General features: G+C 34.1%; 1 protein-coding gene across 1 annotated transcript in view; it reads left to right on the top strand.

Moving 5' to 3' along the window:
• The window catches only part of LOC105831936 (decaprenyl-diphosphate synthase subunit 1), a 39047-nt gene that overhangs the window by 5449 nt on the left and 6502 nt on the right, over positions 1–27096 (top strand). Inside the window, exons 2-4 of the mRNA XM_036287413.1 lie at positions 20077–20229; positions 22548–22681; positions 24343–24484. Of these exons, the coding sequence (XP_036143306.1) occupies positions 20077–20229; positions 22548–22681; positions 24343–24484 (429 nt within the window). The remainder of the gene's footprint in view (positions 1–20076; positions 20230–22547; positions 22682–24342; positions 24485–27096) is intronic.

Genomic DNA, 27096 nt, shown 5'->3' with positions numbered 1-27096 from the left:
AATATAACTTATAAATTAAAATTTTTTTTCTGTTTTTTTATATAAAATTCTTACATGCATGGTACCGTCTGTATTTTAATTGTGGAAAAGGATTTTTAATTCTGTAAATACAATTAAAAAATTAGTAAATAGAAAATAAGCAAAGAGAAGGTGTAAAGGGTGAATTTTTGAAAAAAATTTTTTTTCAACAATGAACAGCATAGTTAAATAGAAGTATTTATGCTGTAAAACTTTTGTATAAATATCTTTTAATATTTTGTTTAGTTTACGAATTATATCGAGAAAAGGCGAATACCGTCAATTTTTGAAGGCTGGTTTCTACCCTTTAAACTGTTTATAAACACTAACTAAAAATATCTAAATTAATGTATTTACCCTCTCAACATTTATATGAAGTTTCATAAAAATCAGAATTTTCGGGTTTGCAAGGTTTCCTTGTTAGTACACCGTTATTTCTCAGCATTTCTGTAGACTGGAATTTCGTATTGCGTCATTTCAATTCATCACTTACGTAAAATTTTATCGATTCTGATTATATTAAATTAAATTCACATTTAATGTAAATTAAATTGAATCCTTAATTCGTTACGTATTCAGATGGTGTTTCATATATGGGATGATAAAGATAAAAGATCCTTTTTAAATAGTTAAGTAGTTGAGAAGAGTTAAGTAAGAAAACCTACCCTTGGTATCTCGTTTCGATTGCGATCGCTCGGTATATCCTCGAGAAATCACACAGTTGCGATTTTCGAGCCGTGGCGTACGTGCGAAATCGCGACTTTCTCGGATCGAAAGCGCCGTGGAAGAAGAAGCGGGGCTTCGAAATTTCGCCGTCGATGATCGGCCGTGGACTCGTCAATCCGGAGGCGGCTGATCGTATTATGCAAGACTTAGGTAAACCGAGTCACATACCGTTGCTGTGACCGCGTAGAGTCGGCTGAAGACGCGACGACATTTCGTCGTGCTTCTTTTTTCGCGAGGTTCTATCGATACGATACGACGGTCAATATTATTAAATCGGCGAACGCGGTCGTCGCGAATTTCGAGCCGTATATACTAAGCCGCGTAAGTAGGCTAACAGGCTTCGTGAGAGATACTTCTTGGAGCATGCCGGCATTCGCGCTCTTGACTTTCTCGGCTTGACCAGCTATAGTATGCGTCTCCACACCTGTTTTTACCGCGGGGCATCATGACTTTTACTCCTCTTGTGGAAGCGACACTTTCCGATTGAGAGTGAAAACCGCAGAAATCGAAATCTTATACATACATATATATATATATATATATACGTACTTTTGAAAAATGATGCACCTGACGTATACGTAAGTTTTGGACGCGCGTTGTATTTATTTTTTATTTACTTACTAGTAGATTAATTTCTCCTTATTTTAAAAGATTTTTTTTATAAAATAGGATATATACTTTTAATATATTTCTCTAATATTCTCTTTCATTCTCTCTCTCTCTCTCTCTCTCTCTCTCTCTCTCTCTCTCTCTCTCTCTCGCTTTCTCTCTTAATATATTTTTTTAATTTAATATTAACATAAACATATGTATCTGTTACATATATCTGTGAATGTAATCGCATTGCTAGATGAAATATTATTTAGTTTTTATAAAGTATATATTTTGAAAAGAAATTTATAGATAACTAAAGAAAGCACGACATTAGAATATTTTCAAAATTATAAATAATTTTTTATACACATTATTTACAATATTTTGTTATTTATGTTTACTGACATGAAACCAGTAGGCATAAACGAATACCTATTAATATCATTTTGCATTGACTGAACAAGTTATAGCTTTCCATAGAAGTTTCCATTGCATAATTTTCTGTAATTAACGCATTCTCATAAGTAGGTCGATTTATTATCTCGTTATTGAAACTGTTGTTGGTTAAATTTGAAATGATTGATGCGGAATGAACGGTATGAATCGTATATATTGAATAATTCTGGTAATACATAGATAGATTAATTTTTCTGCACTTAACGTGTACACAGAGGCGAAAGGTGTAGGAAATAAATCAGAAGAAATTTTTTTCTTAAGAATGCGACATTGGATTGTATCTTGAACCTTCACATGATACTTTCTTGCAACACCGGATAATAATTTAATATGTCCTTCCTACAATAAAAAAAATGCAGTAACTGCGCTCGTTTTCCTTGCAAAACGCGTAATTTTACGCTCACGGTTCTACGATTAATGATTTGCTAATTCACAGATGAGATTTAATTTAATTTGTTTGTTCTATTTAGCAAAAGGTTAGATATCCGTATGTTTGCATATTCTTAAGAATTTTCTAGCATAATTCATACATATTATATATTTCTTTTTATTGTGTATTTTTTTATTCTTATCTCTTTCTTCCATTATTGGCTAACAATTAACTTTTATTTATTTTATTTTATACATTGATAGAAAATTTGATTATAATAAAGTTTTAATGATATAATTTTAATTAAATGTTTGATTCATATAACCAATACCTAGTAGCTTTAGTAATTATATTATAATAGGAAAAATTAAAACTATGGTAATAATCAAACGATTACTAAACGATAAAATATTATTAAATATTTTATTACATTGATTGAATATTGAATTGAAACTATTTCATTAAAACTTAATAATTATCATTCAGAACATGGATATTATTACTACTCTTTTTTTAGTGTTTCTTATAGATTGATACCGGTCATATCATATTGACATTACTTATCGTAGATATTGATATCTAGAGAAAGAAGCTTATGTTCATATTGGTATGTTGATAACATTATTTTTGTTTTGAGATTCAGATGTACAATGTTGTATATTAATATGATATTAAATGGCTGCGTATTCACAATATCAACTGTGGTATCATATATTAAGACTATGTAAATTTGAACTTGAATCGCGTAAGCTCCGCGGACGGAAATATAAATTGTCGGGGATGTACCCCGTATGTACAGGAAAAAATTATACATTTCTTGTGCGTAATCGGTTTTGGCGTTCACCAAAAATCTTTCTTGGATCTTTTTGTGTGATAAATATGTAAATCGGAGTGGCTGCGTGATCTTAAAACGAAGCAGCTTGCACTCACGCGTGTGCAGAATGCTCATAAGTGTACCTTATACGCAGAATTAATGCGGATAAGCAATGTTAGGCAACGAAGGCTAAATGTCATGCAGCAAGTACGTTCTCAACTATTATCGTAGAGAATGCAATGTCGGATGTAATGGCTTGGAAAAATCTGGATGTCTGTATCGGCAGCCTTGGAAGACTATGTAATTATAAAGGCCTTATGAAATGTTTTTTACACGGGGGAAGATTGGACAGTCGAGAATAGTAAGCAGGATGCATTGTCAGTGCGCACCATTGATTCGCGATAATTATTTCAGAGCAAAGTTTTTCGATAATTGATCGATAATTTTCTAGACGATTTCGTTTTTACTCTCACTAAATTGGCCATCGGCATCCTGTAAAAACAGGCTCGGTTTTTCTATGCTAATCCGTTACAGGCACTTCGCAGTAATTCGTTGCGTTAACAAGAATAATTGCATTGTCAATATATTCATGCATTCCTGCACGTGTGCAAATGCACACGTGCACTTTATACCAAAAGGGAATAGCGAAAGTGTCTATGTCACGCATTAATAACGTAATCATCAATGGCCATACGTGAGTAATTTTTATAAAAATGAATTTCGTATTTTTGCCAAATCCATCACTAAGATATATAAAATGAATACTAATTCGCTGATTTTAAAGTCTTTTCTTTCGATATTTGATGCATAGTCTAATATTTATAACAATAAATTAGCGTATCCTATCCTATCTAAAAAAATCTAAAAAAATGCATGTAAAGTCGATTGCTTGCATCTCTCAAAATTTATTGTTGTCGTTTTTCCGCAATGTCGATTGGTTCTCTCGCTTGCGCTTACTTTGTGTTGCGAGAGTAGCTGTCATTGCAATTAAATTTTGACAGCTGTCAAATTTGTATAGATGGTTGTAATACAATTATAGTTGTAATTTATTTTTGAAAAGTAAAAAATAAAAAGTTAAGTTTGACAGACCGCGTCTGTGGTGTCTAGTTTTTCATAAAAATAATAAATGTTAATAATATTAATATATTTTTTGTACATTATACATAAAACATAAGATAAACTATAAAATATAATCAGTAAATCAATCAAATTAATGCCAGAGAGAGACTGATTATATAAGAAATTATAAAAGAAATTGTCTATAAGTCGCAACGACATAATGAGCAGCATTAATTATAATCGCATTATATTAAAATTACAATTTCAATATTTTTATGTAAAAGTTTCCCGATTCTAATTATACTTTAAGATACATTATTAAAATAATATTTTATAAAGCAAGATAATTACATTTTTACGTGCTATTTTTAAAACAATTTTATAAGAGTAAAAACTTTTAGTATTGTCGCTATTTGAAAACTCATGCGAAAGTAAATCAAGGCATCTATTATCAGTATTGCAAATAATTAATTGCAAATTAGTCAATTTGTAATTATTTGTTCAGATGTTTAATATCTGTTATATATGTGTATATACATACATACATACATACATACATACATACACATATATATATATATAATACACACACACATACATATATATATATAAAATATTATTTTTTTATGTCAGCGAAATTTAATCTAAACCAAGAACAAGTAGCGAGTATACATTAATAAGAGTATCAATTAAAATTCATTACATTCGTACAAAAGAAATGGCTATGAAAGTGCTTACAATCATTCTGCAATTGAATCGTGCATCCTTGGAAAATAATATACAGTTAATAAAGGTGTTATTGCGAGGGGAGGTTGTGAGAGAAAGGATGTCGTTGCTTCAAGAACGTGTAATTATGGTACATTATTATGTTAGCTTTGAGGACGATCTTGAAATATTACAGAAGGAAGACCCGAATTATGTGTTTTATGGATAGGTTAATTATACTTGTTGCAGATAAGTTAACAAATAAATTAAGTTAGAATAAAATTTAGATAAAAATTTGAATGCGGTATATTATTACTATTCGTTATTATACGTAGTATACATTATCGCATATATGAATTTTTAATTTGTTCAATGATAAATTAATAAATTATATAATAATTATTATTAAATAATAATAATATAAAGAAGAGTATCTTTTAATCGATACATTAACTGACAGAAATCTTTATTTAAATACAACTACACGTATATGTATGTACTGCCGAAGCAAGTACATATATTTAAATAAATATTTTTGCTAGTTGATGTCGACTAAATGATGTCGACTAAACTCTTCTTTGTCCTTATATTATCACTGGCGACAACAAGTTTTATATTTAATAATAATAATAAATTAATAACTTTAACTGTTATTTATAATATTAATTTAATATTTAACATTTATTTAATATTTATTTGATATTTAACTATTATTTTTAATTATTATTTAACTAACATTCAACATTTGAAAGAAACAACAAAAAGATATCCAAATTGTATTTAATAAAATTATTTTTTATAATTATTTATATTATTTTTTAATTGTTTTATTGCGTGAGTAAAAGATTCGATATGAATCGAAGTTTTAAATTGACACGTGTAACGTTGCTCGACAGTTTTACAATGCGGTAAATTCCCGAATGATTTGTAGCGTAAGCAGCATACGTTATGTCCATGTGAAGAGTATACTTGACGTTATTTATATATACCTTCACGTCTGAAGTTAGACGAACACGTCATATCTTAATAGTTCTTATCCTTCCGCAATGGATAGTCCTAATCATGACATCAAACTTAAAACTTTCTTTAACAATTAGACAGCTATAAATATTTTATTATGATAATAATGAAAACATTGACTATAACATATTATAAATAACTTGTAATAAATAAAGTTTAAATTAATTAATTATAAATTAATTATCATATAAGATATAAAAAGATATTTATGAATATACTTTATACTTTAAAGGAATATTTGAGTTTTTAATTAACAGTGATTAAAATAATGAGTAAATAAATAAATAAATATATATACATATATATAGGCTCGATTCAGAAATACCTGATTTCAGATGGGAAGACAGTGACGCGAGTATGACGCTTGATTCCTGTACGCCCTGAAGTGCGTCAGTTGATGCGTCTCATGCATGATGAACACGTTGAAGGTGCGATAAAGCACGTAGACATCGACATAATTTGCAAAGCTGTAGGAATAAGACTGGCATTTAAATTGCTTACATTGCATGATAACATATAAGTGATGATGATGATGAAATTATTTTACGATGGCTTCTTAGCATAAATGCAAAGCATTCCTAACATTATTATACAGAGAATTCTTAACATTGTAGAATTGGAAATGTATGAATGAGCATGTTGTATATCAAAAACCAACTTAAGAAATTACATATGAATAATACAATATTCTATAAATAAACTGTGTGGATTTGATCAAAGAAAATAAGTTCTGATAATCAGTAATAACATTTTCAGTTTCAATATAGTACCAAATATTAATTTTTCTCTCATCGTAAATTTATATCACTAATGAGGCCCGCAAAACAAAAATTCCATGTAAAAGTAAATATTTAAATTTAAAAAATTGTTTTAAATTAATTCCTATTTTGAGCGAAACAGGTTTTAATCTTTATGAACCTCGTCAGACATAGTAATTTAATCCACTAGTTCCGGATATTATCTATAGTTTACTTTCATACTGTGGCAATATCCGCTTTCTCATTGTAAAATTACTATATGTCAAATGATGATCGTCGTATATTTTTCTATGAAAATAGACAGTTATTGTAAAATCAAAATTACAACAATTATTTATAAATGACAAAAAAAGTTAAGTATAATAGAACAACAGAAATGACAAAATATGCCAGGCTTGTATGAAAAAAAACCAATAAATAAATTTAGAAGGTAAATGAACCGATTAAAATTTAGATGTCAATTTAATAAAAATGTATATAATAATGGTAAAAATAATAATAATTTTATTTAAGTGCAATAGTAGAAACACGAATTAATAAATACAATTAGGTAGAGAAGAACAGAATGCATTATTTAATGCATTGCAAAAAACACAAGAAAAGGTTTTGACTAAGATTATGGCTTTATTTCTTGATACATAATTTATATTGATTTTTATACTATCAGGTTAATTTTATAGCGCAAATATATATTTTTACTAATTGTAAGTTGACATCTAAATCTTGTTTGTTTTATTGACTTTTTAGATGCATTTATTTTTATGACAAAATGTTACATTTACAACTAAAGAATATTTTTAGAGATCTCTCGAGATAGACATATTAGTATATTGTTATATGACCACCACATTTATTAACAACCTTCAAATTAATTGGACAACGAAGGAGACGACAGTTTGATTGTTGTCACATTTTCTCCTTGTCATTATTACGGGAGAAAAAAAGGAATCGTTTGAGCACATACACAAATAAATACACGAAGTCAAAGCGTCATATTTCACAACAGGAAGTTATTCAATACCTTGATGTCTCCCGAAAATGGAGAAATATATGCTGTTCAAATACACGCGACAGATGTAGAGAACTTTCTCTGCTGTGGCACTCTAATATATGTTTAGATTGTATTCAAACCTTTCCTTTACTTATAATTTTGTTTTATTGAATATTAATATTATACATCAAAACCGATAGTATATAGAAAATCTCTATAAAATTTGTTCAAATTTCTTATATTTCGAAAATGGTTTAAAAATTATGAAAAGTGTATGTTTGATTATTTTGAAGAGTTACTTCATCCTCTCCCCCCTCTCGATTTTTAAAAGACAAACCCTTTATCTATAAACATCCCATATTTTATAAAATGCATTGAAGATAATTTAGAAATATTTTTTTTAATTTTAGACTTTTAAATATAGAATTGGAAATCTTAATGGTACACGAAAGTATTGAGGAGAAGTCGCTCCTGGGTAGCCCTTTTATTTGGCGAGAATTTAAGACAGGTGAAACTGGATTCGCGCATATACTTTCGCTACAAGAAAAAAGTATCCGGACATCTTATCCTTGATTTGTATATGACGGTTCCGCATTTTTTTAAAATGTCAATCGCAAACGGATGTCACACAAGTCGCTTGCTGAACTGTCCCAAGGACAGTCAAAAGGAACATCACATATAACAATCGTTGGCATTACTTCATTTTGTAGTCGAATCGTGCAACGATTTCAAGGCTCGCGGCATCGTGCAAAGGTGTATCAACAAAGATCCTTGAGGAGAAAAGAGTAAAAGTATGACGGGTCGTCGACTCTACTGTAATTTTTTTTTATTATCTGCTATTGAGTTCAACAAAGATGCGAAACGAATGTTTCTTATTCAAAACAGAGATTTTAATATTCTTTAACGTTTTAATTAACGAATTATAAAATGCGTATAAAAGTGATTCAAAATCTATAAGAAAACACTTTTTTTAAATTAGAATATTGATTAAATTATTTAACAAAAATTATTTGTCAGCCTGTATAATATTTTAATGATACAATAATACATAATATATTTTTTTTTTTATAAAAATGTATATTATATATTTTTTATTTTTTACATTATATTATTTTACATTTTATATATTTTTTTAGCTATTTTCTGCATATACAAGTAAAATAAAATTAAGACAAAAATGAGTAGTTTTAGAAGATCAGATACATACTCTATAATATAATAAATCTGTAAGATTAACTTTTATACTCAAATCATTTTTCGAGATCTGATTTATGCAATTTTAATATGATAGAGATTAATAAAAACTGTATCACACAGACGACGTGACGACTGCGCAAGATAAGCGATTGATTCTCCTTTGGCGATGAAACGGTCAGTTTCTCCGTGACGAAAATGGCACGCAGGTGCCCTCGATATCCAAATGCGAGTCGCGGTAAAAGTTGAGTGATTACGTACTACGTACATACTTGTTTTAAACTGTTGGACAACCAGTTGGATGCCTTCTTCGTCTTGTGCACCCGTTGATTCGAGTTGGCAAAAACAGAGACTGATTCATCTTACGTCAATCCGTAGGGTCTTGGGAAAACCCAATTTCTTCTCGAAAATAAGAGCGCGTTTTCAGCGCGAATATAATTTGCGCTCAACTTTGATACAGAAATCAGCTTTCTCTGACAATTACAAATGATTTATCGTTAGAAATGCGGGTGACTGTCCGATTATTCGGAATGCCTATCGATCGACTTTCCTATTCAATCGTGTACGTCGTGCCTTTAATTTATTTAACATAATAATTGCCAACGTTTGTAATTAACACATTGGACTGAATAAATGCTAATTGTGTGTTTCGCACACTGTAAGGCGGAGTATATTATTGAGACTGTTACAGCTCGAAGAGGTCGAGTACTGCCGCGGTGCGACAGCATAATTATTTAGTAATAGTCGAGATTTTTCGTATTCGTAACAGAGATTTCAGAAACTGATAGTTTCCAAATCAGTCATAAATGTTATTGTAATATATTAATGAAATGTACGGCAGTCTTGAGTCACTGCAATGTTCACTTTACATAGATGTCTATCTTTATTTAAGTTTGACAGCTCTATGTCTGCTATGTTTGTCATTACAGAAATAACGTGCTATGTGAAAATTGTATCTATATTTTAGATGTCATACCTGCGAGGCCGTTCAGCGGTTTCTCCGCTGAATGACTCTATTCATAAATCTGCATTAAGCTGCACTATTTGACAAACTTTGCATACCTAATCGCTTATTTTTTACCAGAAAGTTTCTTGTTTCTTGTGAAACAACTGTTTTTCCTAAAACAGATAACTCTTGCGGCTTTTCTTAAATCACGCCGTTGCAAAATCGATACTTTCCTAAATTAATAATCCGGAGTAATTAGCAATGTGAACAGCCGTTCAGACGAGTGAAAGCCACTAATAATTCAATTAGCTCGTAACGACGAGCAGACGCTAGCGTAGCGTTAAATAATTCAAATCACAAAACATGTTCTAGCTTTTAAAGGTTACATAAAGTACACCGTAATCTGTTGCACGATATTGATCTACGATCTTAACATAAGTTGCGCTATTATTTCGAGCACGTACGCAGGAATATCGAGAAATCTTGTGAATTGTTATGAGACATCTTCAAGCAATGAATTATTTTCTGAAAATATGGATACAGAAAAATAATACTAAACAATTAAAATTTATATTATAATAGTAATATTAACTTAAATATTATAGAAAAATTAAATATCAATAACATTGTCACATATTAATATTAACCATAATCATAACAACGAACAAAATTACAATTATATATATAAGAGTTTAATTGCATAAAAGTTTAAGGTAAAAAATAGGTATAAAATTATAATTTTTAATAATTCTTTACGTTATTATATATTATATATTCCATGATACAGTGTATCGTGCAGAGAAGGTTATCTTTAACGAAGATTAGTGAAATCTTTCGCTTCGTGCCGAGCGAGCGCTTTGAGATCAAGAGTGATAGGAACTCGGACATTATACTGCAGAGAAATGTTAATAAAATCTCTCAGCCACGCGTAGCTAATTTCACACGAGAAGGAACCAAGGAGGAGAAAGACCCTCCTCGAAACTCTCATCGGATTCCTCTCAAACACTTGCCATTTATTTCACTCCCCTCTTTGATCTACAAGAAACTTTCTTCGGACCTGTTTGGCAACTTCCCACTGGTATGCACATTCCCATAACGAGCCTGATCACAGTGTGTATTGAATCTGATCTTTAATTATCCCAATATTATAATCATAGACCTTTGCCATCAACCTTTGCAAAGTCATACAGAAGGGTCTTCTCTCAATGATATCTAGTGAGTTGTTTGTCCATGAGACGCTACCATGCCAGATGTGTAATGTCCGCTCACAACTTTGACATTAATGAATTTAATCATAACGCTTCACTTTTGATTGTCGGAAACATGCCCGAGCAATATCGAGGGAATAATGAAGCGATCAATGTCGCTTCAAATTTATTCAACGTCGTAAACTGGTGCTCAACTGGCCGTTCATTTTTACATTACGCGGGCGATTTCATTAATAAGAAGATGAAATAAAATCACCCAGATGGACGCAAGAGTATGTTTCTGGGGAGAAACTAAGTGTTGTATAGCGTAAGCAATTTGGAATTGTTATGCGGGATCAAATTTCTCTTTGAAATATATGAGTGCGGTGTTCTAAGTATTCTTTTCTTCTTTAATTCGCCTATCGCGTGAATTAGAAAATTTAATAACATTTGAAACGAGTTTCTAATTTTCGTTACGATGTTAATAGTTTATACCGTGATGAGAGGCGTGTGCGTGCGGTAGATTACTGGCGTTACCGCACTCGCGACGAAAATATTATAGTTTCGGGACAATGTCGTCGCATAACATTACGAGAGGAAGTTTCCGTTTTCAAATCCTTACCCGGGATTACCTGAAGAACATATATTTAGCGGCAATTGATACGCTAATAAGTCCGATACGCTTCTCTGTCTCTTTGGTACACGTTCCATTCATTCGGCGGCTACGTGCCACTTAACAGCCGAGCCTGTTGCGAGAGGGAAAAGTGGACGATTGTTTGCCACGGCAAGACGTCCGTGGAAAGTTCTCGAGGAATGCGCACTGACCTTGATTATTCAAGGCATTCGCTTTGGACGGACAACGCCGGCGTCTGTGGTCGTTGGTTTTACATTGTTTGCTATCCTCTGCTTGGTGCAACTTTTCAAGGTAGTTTACTTACCGTGTAACCACAGGGGGTTGTACAGACGTATCTTTATCTCGAGAATAATCAGCTTTATGCAAGCGAGAAGCAAATTTTGTTGCAAATAGCAATTATCTTGAATATGCCGAAGTTGATAAAGTCGTGTCTGGAGATAAATTGACAAGACGTTGAACTCCTGTTGTTATTTCGTGTAAAGTCAAGTTTAATTTGTTTTCGAACGCGACGGGATTCCCTTCTCAAATCCGTCTTCCCCATATTCTTCCCCGGGGCTGTGCGAGAAGGAGGAAGCGTAAAATTCAAGTGCCGAAGATAATGAGAATCCTCGGCGCGGCTGAATGCGTAAGGTAGACATTATGCGACGGCACGTGAGAACTCGTTAGAAACATCTCGCTAAAATACGTTCTCTAAGCATCACCGAGACGTAACACACAATCAATGGTCAATAGCCCGACATTTGCATAATCAATGCGTAGATGTAACGCGTTCTGGAGCACGCGCGAGCCTCGTTCTAATAGACCGTCAATTCGGACGAGGTGTACGTTACTTTTTCAAGGTGATGACGTTTTTGACCCAAGCTGAAGTTGTTTAAACACTTCTGTGTACCGCGAGCAAACATGTTTCGTGTTAGTTTCCTGGTATTTGGAAGACCGATATGCGTATCAACGCCAACATTCAATCGGCGTAATGACGCACTTCGGAACAAATAGAAACTCCGATATACATTAGCGAGCGTAGGGGATATTGTGCGCACCATTGCGTGCCGGCAACTTTTACCATGCGCCATGTATGGTGCATTTGACGTTAAGCTCTTTCTCCTCTGGTTCGTAACCGTTTATGGTTAGCCATGCTGCGCTTAGGCGTTACCGAGAAAACGCCTGGTTAATTAAATCAAGACTTTTCTCGTGAAAAGTTTCTCCGAAATAATTACCACAGGTTCAACGGCCTTTTGCAGCGATAGAAAAAAAGAAGCATGACTTATGGACTTTTCATTTAAATTAAACTGACGTCGCGTAATTATGTGAAATTAATGTGATTGCACGATACGGTAACGCGATGGAAATACACGGAGCGGGAATCGATTATTTTCCGTTCTAGGATCCGAAGGAATCTAAAGGATCCTAGAACGGAAAGTGACTGAGAGAGCGACCTTGATTCCCTCGATCGGGTATTTGCATTAGCGCGCCGCTGCGTTCATCGGGACGGACATCAGCATCGATAAACGTGGTGAGCGATTCCAGAATGTGGGTCGACCAACGTTCGCGGAGAAAGTGTATTTTCCCACTCTGCACCTCTTGACATTCGATATCGTTCTTCGAGAAACCACGGCGTAGCGTAGCTTCTTCGTTCTTCCTTCCGAAAGTAACTGGCGAGCAGCGATTTCATTCATACTGATTCTTCACCTGCTACGCCCGGAAATTCCTTTCCTTTTAAGAAAGAACGTTAGCTTCGTTTATTGAAACTATGGTATAGGAAGATAATATATCTTTATCTCATTACTCGGACCTTCAAGATAAATTAATAGTATGTTTAACACGGAAAATTTTAATTTTACTGTAAAAAAGAAAAAGTTATATATATATATAATAAAATAATATATATATATTTTGTATATTTTGATAAGTTATAAAGTTGACTACATAACGTGAGCCTTTTATACATATACTTTTTAATATTATTGTAGTAGTATACCTTTTTTATTCTATATGTAACATTTATATTAATGTTATTTATGTAAAATTATATTTTAATGTAAGTTAATTTTATTTTTTTAGAACAATTGTTTAATAATTAATTAAATTTATTTATCAAAGTGTTAACGCAATTTTAAGGCAGTCTATCAAAATTTATGTGTGCATTTATACATCAAATGTAGATAGGAGAGATTTGGAATTTAGAAGGTTTTTCCTAAAATATCATTGATCGCTGCAAATATTATCGGAACGATTTTCCAAAGAAAGTAGCAAGAGAGGCCTGGATATCGATCGTAAAGTGAAAGCTATCTTTCTTACAAACAAGCAAGGTACAGCCGAGTTAAGTCTTCAAAGATTTGGCAACGTATAAACTTCGCACGCGTCGACAAGCGGTTGTCTCCCGAGAGGAGCAAATCTTTCCTGACCTGTCACGCGCATCAAGAGGGTCATACAAACAACAATACGGTATATTCCATACGGTTCGCCGTTATTGCTTCGTTAACGATTATAGCTTCGTTTTGCAATCGGCCATGGCTTACCACGCGGTCTGTCCTTTTAATTGCGCAATTGTCCGCTTCTGTCCAAGTAACATATGCAAATATCGATGCACGGGGGAAAATATCATATTCCAATTACAAGAAGGAGGTGAAAGAAGGTGAAAGCGTCCTTCGATTCAGGCTGGAATTTCGTCGGTTAATTCTTATGTCACGGGTTGTCGTCACCCAGCCTGAACTTCAGCCTTGCACCTTTACGAGATAGAGAGAAAAAGAGAGAGAGAGAGACGGGAACGTGCCCAGCATGTCTGTACAGGAGGTTTTATTATGTAGAATCGCTGTTGCAAACATATAGGAATGATAGATGCGTTCTATGTTCGCTGAAGATGTAATGTAGATATAGAACGTACGAGAGCATATACTGACGAGAAGTGAATGTATAAGATTATTTCTTATTAAATCTGTACATTGTCCTTCACACACAGTATACACAGGAAATTAGTCACCTATTTTTTTTTAAATTGATTATCGATTCTGATCCGATAAAAAAGGCTCGAAGTTCTAACTTATTATTCAATTATTTTTTTCTAATTGTAAATTTTTATTGAATCCAATCGCGACGCAAACAAAGCTAACGTAATCCTTTGTCGTGCGATAAAAATTCAGATTGTCATTTCGATTTTCTGAGATGACTGCGTAGTATCTCCGCGCTCGTGGCTCTTTACCTTCTCAACCGCATTTTCTATTACTGCGGCTAAGATTTCATCTGACATTGCCGTAATTTCTTGGCGTTTCTTTCTCTTTCTTGGAGGAGAAGGTCTATGTTACTGAGGTAACTAACAGTTTTTTCAAGTGTTCTCTTTAGAAATGATGTACACCACGCGCTCGCGCATTCTCGCTTCTATTATACTCAAACGTTGCACAATTACACACGTAATAAAATTCACACGCTTACATTACACGCTTTTACATATGCGACATTATCCGAGATATCGGTAAAGAAATAATAACGTAACACGAGAAACTAGGACTTAACTGTACGGGATATGAGAATTCAAGTTATAATCCTTGGAAATTTCTCTTGAGAAATAACAAGCGGAATTTTCGAATTCGTCGAAGATTTTGTTATCAAAGCTTTATGCCGCGAGAATGAGAACGTCCCACACGATATCTTGTAGATACGAAACGAAACGTAAGCGAGTTAGCGTGAAATGTACGTCACGGATTCATGCGAGAGGGTACTAATCTTTCCTTTCCTTCCTCTTGAGATGTTTAGTTTTGCGACCACCAAGGTCGCAGCACAACAGTATTTATCTTATCTTTATGTTGCTCCGAAACAAGTGAAACTTCTCTTTCCTTTTCCTCCTTCCCTTCTCGCCTCTTCTACCCACGCCTTATCCGAAGGCATATTTTTCCTACTTGTTAGAGATTATTACCACGTTTTATTTTTGCGCCGAGTACAACTGTGGGGAGCTCTTCAATTGCGATCTTTTGTGCAACGATTCATCATACGGTCGTTTACAGTCTCACGCCTATATCGTGGGCGTCGGGTGGCATCGAAGGCCGCGGCGACTATACGTCTCCCTTCCACGTTGGTGATCCCCGGCCAAGTTTATGGCGTCGTATTGCCACAGTCCACCCGAAGTGTCAGACAAGTGTCGGACAAGTGTGCCCAAGTCATCATGTAATCGCGCTTTCTCCTCTTACAGAAATGTTCGGGGATCCGCGCTATTCAATTTGAGACGAGCTCCGAGGAGCTCCACCCAGGTCCCGAGTCGAGATCCTACCCTCTTCTCACAGTGCCGCCCGTTGCCCGTTCAGGCGATCGAATTGAACGTCTAACGGAATCAAAAATAGAGAAACACCGTTGATTACGAGACGTCCTGGAAAAGGTCCGCCGACGGTTACCACTTTTTCTTAGACGCTACCTTTTCCTTCATTATGCGCGAGTTAGCTGCTTTCAATCGTTAATCGCAAGGCGCGACTCTCAGAGTTGCGACAGACGCGTGCTCGGGAGGAGGCACGTGATTTTGCAATATCAGTTTCTTACCTTTTTTTTTTTTATATTTCACCGATGTAACGTGAGTTGTAGGGTGGGCTTCGCCCATATCTCGCTGTAACCGCAATAAAATGTCTTCGTCTCTTGAATTATTCATAAATTAATTGTATGAAACATCGACATCTTAATTGAACGGATATGGTAAAAACTTATAATTATTTATTACGCATGAGTTTTTCAAGCGAAGGAAGTTACATACCGCATTCCTTTGTTACAATTTTTGATATCTATGTTTGTAATTAAGCGGCATTTTAAAGATTCCATTCAAACCCACTTGAAACCGAAGCTCCACAAATTTTTTTTTATTTGACGGCTGTTAAATTTAATAGTTATTCGATTGCGTAATGGTTATTCGTTTGTTTTTTTTTTGTTACGTGTTAGAAGACGCTTCGTTAATTATTCAGAAATTATAGGCGTTTCGACATTTGTGCTTAATTTTTTTTCTCGATGAAAGATATACATTCCTTCTCATCTCACATCCGTGAGAAAGGAATCTATAAGGTGGAGACTCGATGTTCCCCGGAACCGCCTCTGTCTCTTCACGGGATGCCACCGATGACGCAGTCGGGCCTTCGTCACACTTTTGATTTACCGGTGAGAGTACAGAGTAAGATTTAGAAAAGTCTTGGTTACGGTCTAGCGTGGCTCTCCACTTGTGCTAACTGTTACGTGATATCACGTGACAAGCGGCTCTTTCGTAATCGCGCCCGATAGCAATCCAGCCGTCGACAGGTTCGGGCGCGCATCTTTATCGGCATAATGTTAATGCAAAGTCAACGCGCATTCTGCACGCGTGCACACGCGCAAATCGCAGCGAACGCCGTGTGTGCGGATGGCATTAACGATCGCGCGATAATTGAAATACTTTTGAGCTAATCACGCGCTCATGAATGAATATCCCCCACCCGTTGATGATGACACCGACGACGCGAGCCGACACCTACGAACGATGGACCCGCTTTCACATCCAGCATCTTTGTGCCCCAATTTCCTCGACTTGCCATAACGCAACCGTTTGTTCAGGCGTGCGTGCGTGCGTGCGTGCGTTCGTGCGTGCACGCGCGCAAAAGGTATTATATTTCGAAAATGCTACGTTACATAAATAATTGCTGGGTATTTGCTCCTAATATCGGTTTCGCTTCATGGGTGTAATTTTTGTGATTAAACGTCGCGTTTATTAGACAGTATCCCTATCATCAGCGTAACTGCGCAAGTGGAAAATACGCCAAGTGGACCGATAACGGTAATAGGCATTAGGCTTGGTTGTTTCTTAGGGGGGTGGCGGAAACGTTTAGCACGTTCACGCTGGTTAGTCACGTTCCTTCCCTTTTTTTTTTTTTTGCGAATTCGTGATTTCCTTCAAGGCGTTAGCCTTGACGTCAAATACGCTCGTGGGAGACTGGTAAAAGTCAAATGTAATGAACTTGCATATCCGCCGTTCTGGCTAGTTATCCAGGAATGTAATATTTGCACGGGTAAATGAAAAACACACGTCACACACGCATAGACACCCATTAAACGCGATCATTGCTCAACGTTGCATATCCTCCTGATGAAAAAAATTGCGGCCGTATCGGTTTTAAATGAAATGCAACAACGTCCAAGCGATGGGACTGTCGAGGTATTAATGAATACTCTTTATTATATTACATAATATAACACAAGGATACATTACTAAAATTTACATCGGTTTATTTATGAATTATTTGTAAATAAGATAACGTAAGCGATTATATTGAGAAGAGTGTCGGTCCAGGACTTAACGTTACCCGATGTTATCTAAAAGCAGGGTATACAAGCGAAGGGGTTTATTCTCCGGTCCAGCTGTTCACCTTCAATATTTTTCTTCTCTCTCGTTTATCATCGCAACGTAATTATATTTTATTGTTATTTGTAAAAACATAAATGGACAAGATGATTGTAGGCGACATTCTAACGCGAGCCCAAGCACCAAGAAAAGTTGCTCTCCAGGGTCAAACAAGTTATCACAGTTGTATACGCAAACCGGGTTAACGACACGCATTATTTTTGCGGGATTGAAGGCCGTAATAAAAAAGGAGGGTAACCGGTGTCTGCGAGCATTATTGCGTTACTCTGCGCTCGCTCAGGAAATCGGTGCAACGTAGTCTAACTAATTATTTTCAGGTTCTTGTAGGCCGGATTCACAAGGTTGCCGATCACCGGTAGTCGGTAATGTTTGTACAACGTATACATAATTTCTACGCAGCTTGCGAGCGTGTTGTTATGCGCCTGTCGTGGCCTCGATTAGTTCAATTAAACGTTGCACGATGCGTTTGCCTCCGCGTGGAGAAACATACTCCACCTGCCTATGTACACAATTATTACTTAGTTTTATTACTGAATTATGTTCAATATTATGTCTTAATTTAAAATTTCAATTTTTAGATGTAAATTCATGTATTTGACTTTGTTAATCGTTCTTAGCTCAAATATTTGTATGATGATTCATACAGAATTTTACTCTTAATATTTTACGTTCTGGATTTACAACATGTTGACCTTAATACTTTAATTTTGAGAATATTGGAACTCGGAAACATTTTACTTCGTTTTAATGGACTCGGAGTTATTCGCTTCTAATTTATACCACATTGAAGGAGACTCAAAATATAAATTAAAAAATTTTGTTTTTTAATTTATCATATGCATCAATTTTACATTGCACATAAAAATTTAGTACCGACTCTTATTCTTATCTATTTCTTACTTATTTGATTTATAATGTATCGTATCGCTTTTTGTAGACAGATCTGATTGCTTGGATTATTTTTTACATTGTGCTTTACGATAAAAATTTGTATTGCTGGTGTTCAAGCAACTTATTTGGCATTACATAAAAAATACAGAATTACATAAAAGATTCCCTTTAACGGTACGTTGAAAATACAGAAAGTACGGAACATCAATCGTGAGATTTGATGACGAAAGGGGACATCACTGTGTACAGAGCAAAAGAATGCAGTCGTTCCTTCACCACCGAACAAGTCGCTGGGAAACAGCGAGGTAAACACTTGCGTTTCACCGCGACGAAAATGGTTATAAGAAAAATATGCTCGGTCAACATATCTTTGTGTAAATAATCGCAGCTCGAGCTGCGTGTGTTAGATCTCGTGAATGTGAACGACGCATTAAAAAAAAAGGTTTAACCGCTTAACAAATTTTGAAAATCATCACAAGAATGTGGAGATAATGAAACGTCCGATACTTTTATCAGGTGTCTTACTCTCCTACACATAAGTTTACGTATATCTCCATTTTAAATATTTATCTTTAAACATCCGAAAAATTATCACCGGCATCAGGTGCTAATTGACAACGTTTTCTCTGTATATGCTTCATTCTTTCAAGATTAATTAACGTTGTTTTATTCACGATGTACTTATAATCTCTAAAACTCATCTTGTAATATGAATGGAACAGTGTTTATTATCAGTTTCCCGCGAAACACGTAATCAGGGAATCTTAACGCGTTCTTTTCCGAGCGGTAACAACTATGACGTGACGAACGTGTTGCAAGAGTAGTAGTTGCTCGAATAGGGTCAGACTGGCGTCAGTAGTAAATCATGCGTTGCGTCGGACGTATGTCCAAGAGAGAAATATTTCTACTCACATTAACGTAGCATGTTATTGCGCGTTAAATGATTATTCAGAAATGTCGCATTTACTACTGTCACGCCTATCATTTTATCTTGTCAATCCATTCATCCAGTAATTTATTTAATACAAAGTTTTTCATGACGTTTTGAAAAAAATTTTTTGATTAATGTAGAAAAAAAATTAAACGACAGGCTGCAAATTACAGCAAGATAAATACTGGCATCGGCAATTTCATATTTTTGGTTCGGTATATTTTGTTGATTTTTATTAGATGCAACTGAAAAGTTTTACAATAGATACGAAGCGCTAAAAATATTCGATAACGACCACATTTGAAACTCGAACAGTGTAAATATTTGTTCCGATGATATTACGTGGTTAATCCTGATGATATAATATAAGTTTATGGTCAATATTTGATATAATACAGAACTTTCTTTTTTTTTCCATTTGCAGAACAAAGCGAACACGCGGGACAGCAGGATAGGTCTCGCGAGGGCAACGAGCACTATGCAAACGCAAATGCCTGGATCTTTGCCCGATTACCAAATCGATCCTTATAGACTTGTAGAGGATGACATTAAGGATATATTCGACGATATACATCTGGTAATGCTTTTTACTTTGATTTCATTAGAAAACAAAACGCTTTTCCAGCCTGTTTTTTCTCTTCGAAAAAATTAAACCTATAGTAAATAAAATATGAACATTTTAGTCACATTTGTAACGTAACTTTTTGTTTATCGCTATATTATGAAAATGAAGTTGATTTAATCACTTTGATTAGAATTTTTTTTGCCAAATTTCCACGAATATCAGCAACTGTCATGTAAATATTTGCGTAAAATCGATGAACAATGCGGCTGTTAATTGCAAAAACCGATAAGTGAATTAGTTACATAAAAGAAGTCGAAGGCTATTAATTCTCATTTCTACGAGGAGGCGATTGTCATTCACATGGATAGCCTCGAGAAACTTTCGGGAAGTAACAGCACATCGTCTAGCAGCTATTTATGTAATTGACTTCATCGATATTACGTACGCTGGACTATTGTGAAATTGTGCCGGTCAACCTAAGACGAGTCAGTGGTGCGGCAAAAAACGCATGCATCAAAAAGGAATAATTAGATAAGACTGCGTAATCGAGCTTTGATTTCGCATGACATAGTTTCGTTAACTTCTATTAACCCAGGATAAAAACAGGCACATGATATTTTTCTTAATTCTCTGCTAATCTCCCTCTCTCTCTCTCTCTTTCTCTCTCAGAATTTTCTCAAGATGGTATATTTTTATTGTATTTTTACTAATTTTTAATGTAAAAATATAAACAGACAAAATGTAATATTTTAAAGATATTAAATCAAGGAATGTTAATTTTTTATAATTTATAATTCTGTAGGGAAAGGTTTAAAAATTACGAAACGAGTATTTAAATACATATTTTTTGTAAAACTTAAACGTTATTAAAATTTTGTTTAGTCACGCGTAAAGTGTGATAAATTTGCTTTCAAATGAATAGTTTGTAGAGTTCTGTAATTTAAATCATTCAAAAGTTGAAGCATTTACATGGAAATCTCGTGTTTTATGTATTGTAATACGTATAATATAAGAACAAAAAATTTAAAAAAAAGTACGCATTTTCTTACACGTGTAACGGTATATGTAAATTTTTTAACGGTGGATGTCACTTGGATGTCCGGGATTTTTGTTTCTTCAGTGACAAGAATAATTGCGAAGGTGCGCGTTTAGAAATATTGATGAAGAGCAATTTTCACACGGCTGCGCCTCTGCTTAAGGCGTCTCGGCCCGTAAGCGAAAGCAGCTCGACTTCACGGTCTGCATATGGTCGAGAGAAGAACTTTTACTCACGATCGCTGTACGACAAACTGTGTGAAATTCGCCCAATCTGTACGAACGATATTATTCGAGATGATAGCCACATTATCAATCTGGGAATCTCAAACTGTTCTAAATTTTTTTTTTTTAGCAAATTCTTAATTATTATACCAAAATTGCCGATACCTTGAAATAGGTACGATTAGACAAATTGTCGGTACTTACGAACGTTGGAACAGAAACAAAAGAAATTGCCTTCAACGAACCGTCATAACTTCAACGTTGGCTCGTCATTTGATTTGAGGAAAGTTAGAGAAATCGACTGTTAGTATCGCGGGCACAGTAACGATATCTGAGCGATATCGAATCTCCTCAGGTTCGCCAGTATCGACTTCCGGTAGCGTGAGCCGCGCGAAAAGCGACACTGATGCAAGCTCGTCGAAGTCCTCGAGAGACGCGTAACGGGCGCGTTCTTTTCGGCTTTGGCCAAATTCCAGAGGGGGACTTTCAATCGGTGTCGCATCTGGAATCTAAAGCAGCTCGTATCGATCGACGTCGTTGTTCTTTCTCGATTATTGCAACGAAGACAGCTGTCTGACGCTTATTTAATCCGCGATCACGGAACGGGTTCCGATACCATCGAAAGGACGAGAGCAGCACACACAAGTTTCTCTTCTGATTACGTACTCTGCCTGAATAGTTTTTTTTTTTTTTTTTAAATTGTAACCAAAAGAAAGGTGGCAATATACGGATTAAATTTTAGAAGAACTCCAGAAAGTAATAGAAACATAATTCCCTGCTAAATTAAGGCGAACTTTAGAGCTAATTTGACGTATGGTTACAGTTAATTTGTATGCAAGATACAATATAGAATAAATTATATTATAAATTTTAAATTTCACGAAATAATTGTTTCTCTCATTCGCGGAGTATTATTAGATTTAATATTAAAATTCTAAAAATAATGTGATACGAAACTTTCTTACTTTGCATATATATACATCGATATTCGATCATCGAAGTTAATTTTTTTTTATCATGCCAGTTTTCAGATCCTTTATTAATATTTATTGAGATATAATGTATTTTAGGAACTTATCACCAACACCACCCCAGAAGAATTACGAGCTATAAGCAGATACTATTTCGATGGCCAGGGGAAAGCAATTCGACCGATGTTCACCATACTCATGGCACGAGCTGTTAATTATCACAACGGAAGGAAGTAAGTGGAGATGCATTTCTACATATATTTCTGAAATTTATTGATAAGAAATTTTGATAATGCGCGACATTACAAGTCTGGAGCTAGCAAATGGAGCAAACTAGAGGAGCAAACAAGTCGAAGTTTAGCAAAATGCAAAAACTTAATCCTCGGCTAATCCTTTTTTCGAGATTGAAAGAACGTTGATTTTTTTAGAAAAAAGAACACAGCATCTCATTTTCTCTCTCTCTCTTTCTCTCTCTTTCTCCCTCCCTCTTTTCTTATTCTTTAGTCCTCTTCGCCAAAACCTTTTACAATTAAAAAATCAATTCTTGACTATACGTCGAAATAAAAATAGATTAAATATAAGTATATGTATATGTTTTAGATATAAGTATATATATTAGTACGTTTTATATTAATATTCCATTTTCTTGTTTTAATTATGCATTCATAACACGTCATTTTTTAGGAGATGTATATTCATGCGAGGTATTTGCAAAAGAAAAAAGAAATAGTATTCTGATAAATATAAATACTTATGAATATTCCTGCGTGTTTATGTATAACTAAGAATTGATCTTTTAAGAGTAAGATTTTGGAACAACGTTTAGAAAAAATGTTAAGAAGCTTGTGATTATGGTAACTGCGCGTGAAAGAATCCTTTTTATTAACGCTACGTGCGCGGCACGGTGAATCTCCGCACGTATAAAAACGTATGCTCACGACGTTTAGAAAGCATTAAAAGTGTCGGCAAAGTGGTATGCGTTAGAGATATCTATAAAAGCGACGATCGCATATTGCACTACAAGTATACTACATATGAACGCGTATGAATGGAACGACCTCGTGAATGAGAAGCGCGTTAATACGCGTCGTAAGATGTTAGATTATTTAGGTATGATTCTATCATATATACGATTTCATTATGTATCGATTATACATTGAGAAAAAAAATACTAGATTTAAATAAATATTTCTTGGAATAGTACTAATAACATTATTTTATAGAAAATCAATAATATTTATTTAAAACAAGTACTAGTTTTCTATAATTTAGAAAATATTACTTGTTTGAAATAAATATTATTGATTTTCTATAAAATATATTATTAGCACTATTCAAAGAAATATTTATTTGTATCTAGCAATTTTTTTTCTCAGTGTAGGTACTTTGAGACACCCTCCGAGGAAAAGCGAATCAATTGGTTCACGATTTATGAAAGTATATTTTAATTGTAAACGCGCGAAAATTATCAGACTGAAACAGCTGTTCAGCTTCTTAAAAACAGAGAACAAGTTTCTAGACTGAATTTATTCCCGACGTGACGCTTGAAAGAATGTTTTATTAAAAATTTTAGACACTACTAAAGAACTTTTAATTTATCCGAAAATTAAAAAATGTTGAATGTATTCATACTTTTATTCTTAATCTAATAATTTCAGTCTCTATATTACGGATTTAAATTTTTATTGAAAATTATCGAAATCTGAGATTTCCAATATAGACATTGCTCTAAAAGAGATTACTAAATATTAAATTACAAATATATTAATAATATAATAATATATAATTAATAAAAGATAATTTATGTACATGGAGGAAGGGGAAATACATATTACAATATATAATTGTGTGAACGATTTAATCTACAACAAGAGATCTTTTTCGTTTTTTCCAGCATTCTTTTGCATTCACAACGACAAATCGCAATGATCTCTGAGATGATTCACAGTGCTTCTTTATTGCACGACGATGTGATCGACCAGTCAGACATCCGTCGTGGCAAGCCGTCCGTTAATGCTGTATGGAGTCAAAAGAAAGTAAGTTATATCCTATTTTTTGATTCGCAAAGATTGACATACTTTTTACACATCGCATTTCTCTATTTCTCAGAACCGGTCCTCTTTCCTAATTAATTAATATAAAAAAATATTAATATAAAATTAATATTTTTATATTAATAAAAAATATTATATATTATATTTATATATTATAAAAAATATATATTTATTGATATTTTATGTGTACAAAATATAAAAAATAATTTTATATTAAAAAGATCATCGAAAGTGACCATTACGATAGCTAGCGGTTCGACGACGATGGAAATTCAAACTCTCTCTCTAAAATAGCGAAGGAAGAAAGAGGCTAATGTGATTCACGACCAAGCGTCGGCCTTTGCTTTCTAGATTGGGAACCGGAAGCGGATCTTGGTCCGGGTGTTTGTTGTGAAATGTGAAAAATTCAGTAGCACGGTAGGGAGCACAATAGGAAAATTGATCGCATCAAGCGCTATTCGTTATGCTAAACGATATATAATAAAACTATTTTGAAAGTGGCTACTGTTTGTAAGAAGTCAATCTGGCTCGTTGAAGTTACATGTATTAGAAATCGACAGTTGGAACTCGACGGTGGGCGACACGTGTGACGCGATCGAAAAACTCAACTCTCAAACGCGCGCTTAACATACGACGTACTTTCGCAATCGCTCGAATTTCATTCGCGCTTTTCCATATCTATTAGTTGCGAGACATTTTCTAGCGTTTAATTAATTAGCTTTCGATTGGCGTCGCGAATGATCGTGCTGCATTTACTATCAACATTCGTTGTACACGTGCGTGTATACACAGCGAAATGAAAGCGTGATGGAGCAGTGCTAGGTCAAGAACGCGCGAAGCTACTGTGACTAGCGATCGTTACTTTCTTCCTCCCTCCCTCCTTCTCCTATACAACATATCTTAAAAGTTCTTTTTGTAGTGTTACGATTTCAGAAATATAGCATGCAATATATCTCTATATATTTAGTGAAAAGAATCCATTAATAATCACTTTTACATAACTACATTCTGTTTGTTTAGACACCATGTCAGTGACCATGTTGTATATCGAATGGCGTTATATAAAAGAACATTATAATTGTGTAAAGAGTGTCATATGGAAAGTATTGAAGCTTTACTTTTTTTTCTACTAGTATCTACGTTGATCTTGCGACATTACAATTTTGTAATGAAACTTTTTGTCGCTTTAATGCCTCTAACTTGACGCGTGTTCACATATTGTAGATACGCGTCGTGCAATAATGCGAATCGCAACCGTAAGCTGCCGTTGTGAAATGCAATGACAGCTTACAACTATGAGCATTCGCGATTAAAGGCCAGACCATATTCTCAGGCACTCCTTAGATTTCACACAGAATGTAATCGCATAATTGTGAGATGCGACGAGATACAAGATCGGATTTTACGATTCTATAGAAATGAAGCCAAGGGCTTACAAAAATAGTAATTTGTCGGAAATATTGTTAGAACATCGAGATGAGAGACAATCGTGAGAGATAACGAATTAAATCAAATGGAGTAAAAATTAATAAATGTATATACATACAACGCATTGCAATTTGCATGATGGATTCTGATGAGTAGCGTGCATAAACATTACGCTTCAAAAGGAAGCTACAAAAGTGTTACAACCTTGACGCATGATGGAATTAGCGCCGTCCAGAGAAATGGAAAGCCCAACGATGGTCACGAAAGTTTCGACGTTAGGTCTTCGGTGCATCGACTGAGCGAGGACAACGCAGATGTTGAATTGTGTAACAGACTCTCGCATTAACATATCGCTAATCGAGAGAACTCCTGCTGCAGTATATATAATAATTATCTTTGAGTTACACCTACCAGTAACAGGATTGCGTGATGAAGTGGTACGAATGTAAGCCATTTAGTCAGGTGTGAAATTCGAAGATAATGACTGCAAATCAGAATATGTCTGAGAGAAATAAAACAAGAGACGAGACCTTTTTTCGTTAATTATCAAAAGTAATGTCAATTATCGTAATAAATTAGGAAAGTAATGTTAGATATATTAATATGATAAATATTGGCAAAATATTTTATTTTTTATATATTTACAAATAATGTACACGTTGGAACATTGTCTTTTTTTTTCTTGAAAATATTTGATTATAATTAGTTATAACATTTATATACATTTTTTTTTAATGCACAACCATACAAATATTTTTTAAATATATTTGAGTATATGTAGGAGTTATTTAATAACTTTTTTATCCGAGTAAAAGTGATAAAAATTGAATTAATGAACCATGTTGTGTAACAAGAGAATTCGGAAAATAATAATATTAATAGCATTAAAATAGTGCAACGTTTAGTTTTCGAGAAATAAGAGGGTACTGTTTTAGGAAGTCTATTCCAATATTGACGACCTTTTTCTATATATTATTTCTATATATATATATATATATATATATATATATATATATATATATATATATATATTTTACAATTGATACTTTAATTCTTCATCTCATTAAACCTTAGAACGAACAATTCTGTAACAAAAATATTGTAATAAAATACGTAAGTTGTTTCCCGCAGATAACATTAACCGGAATTAATGAGCCCCGCAGGTG

The sequence above is a fragment of the Monomorium pharaonis genome, chromosome 5 (genome assembly GCF_013373865.1).
Source record: "Monomorium pharaonis isolate MP-MQ-018 chromosome 5, ASM1337386v2, whole genome shotgun sequence".
Lineage (NCBI taxonomy): Eukaryota > Metazoa > Arthropoda > Insecta > Hymenoptera > Formicidae > Monomorium > Monomorium pharaonis.
Note: the sequence above shows the minus strand (reverse complement) of the source record. Positions and strands in the feature narration are given on the sequence as shown.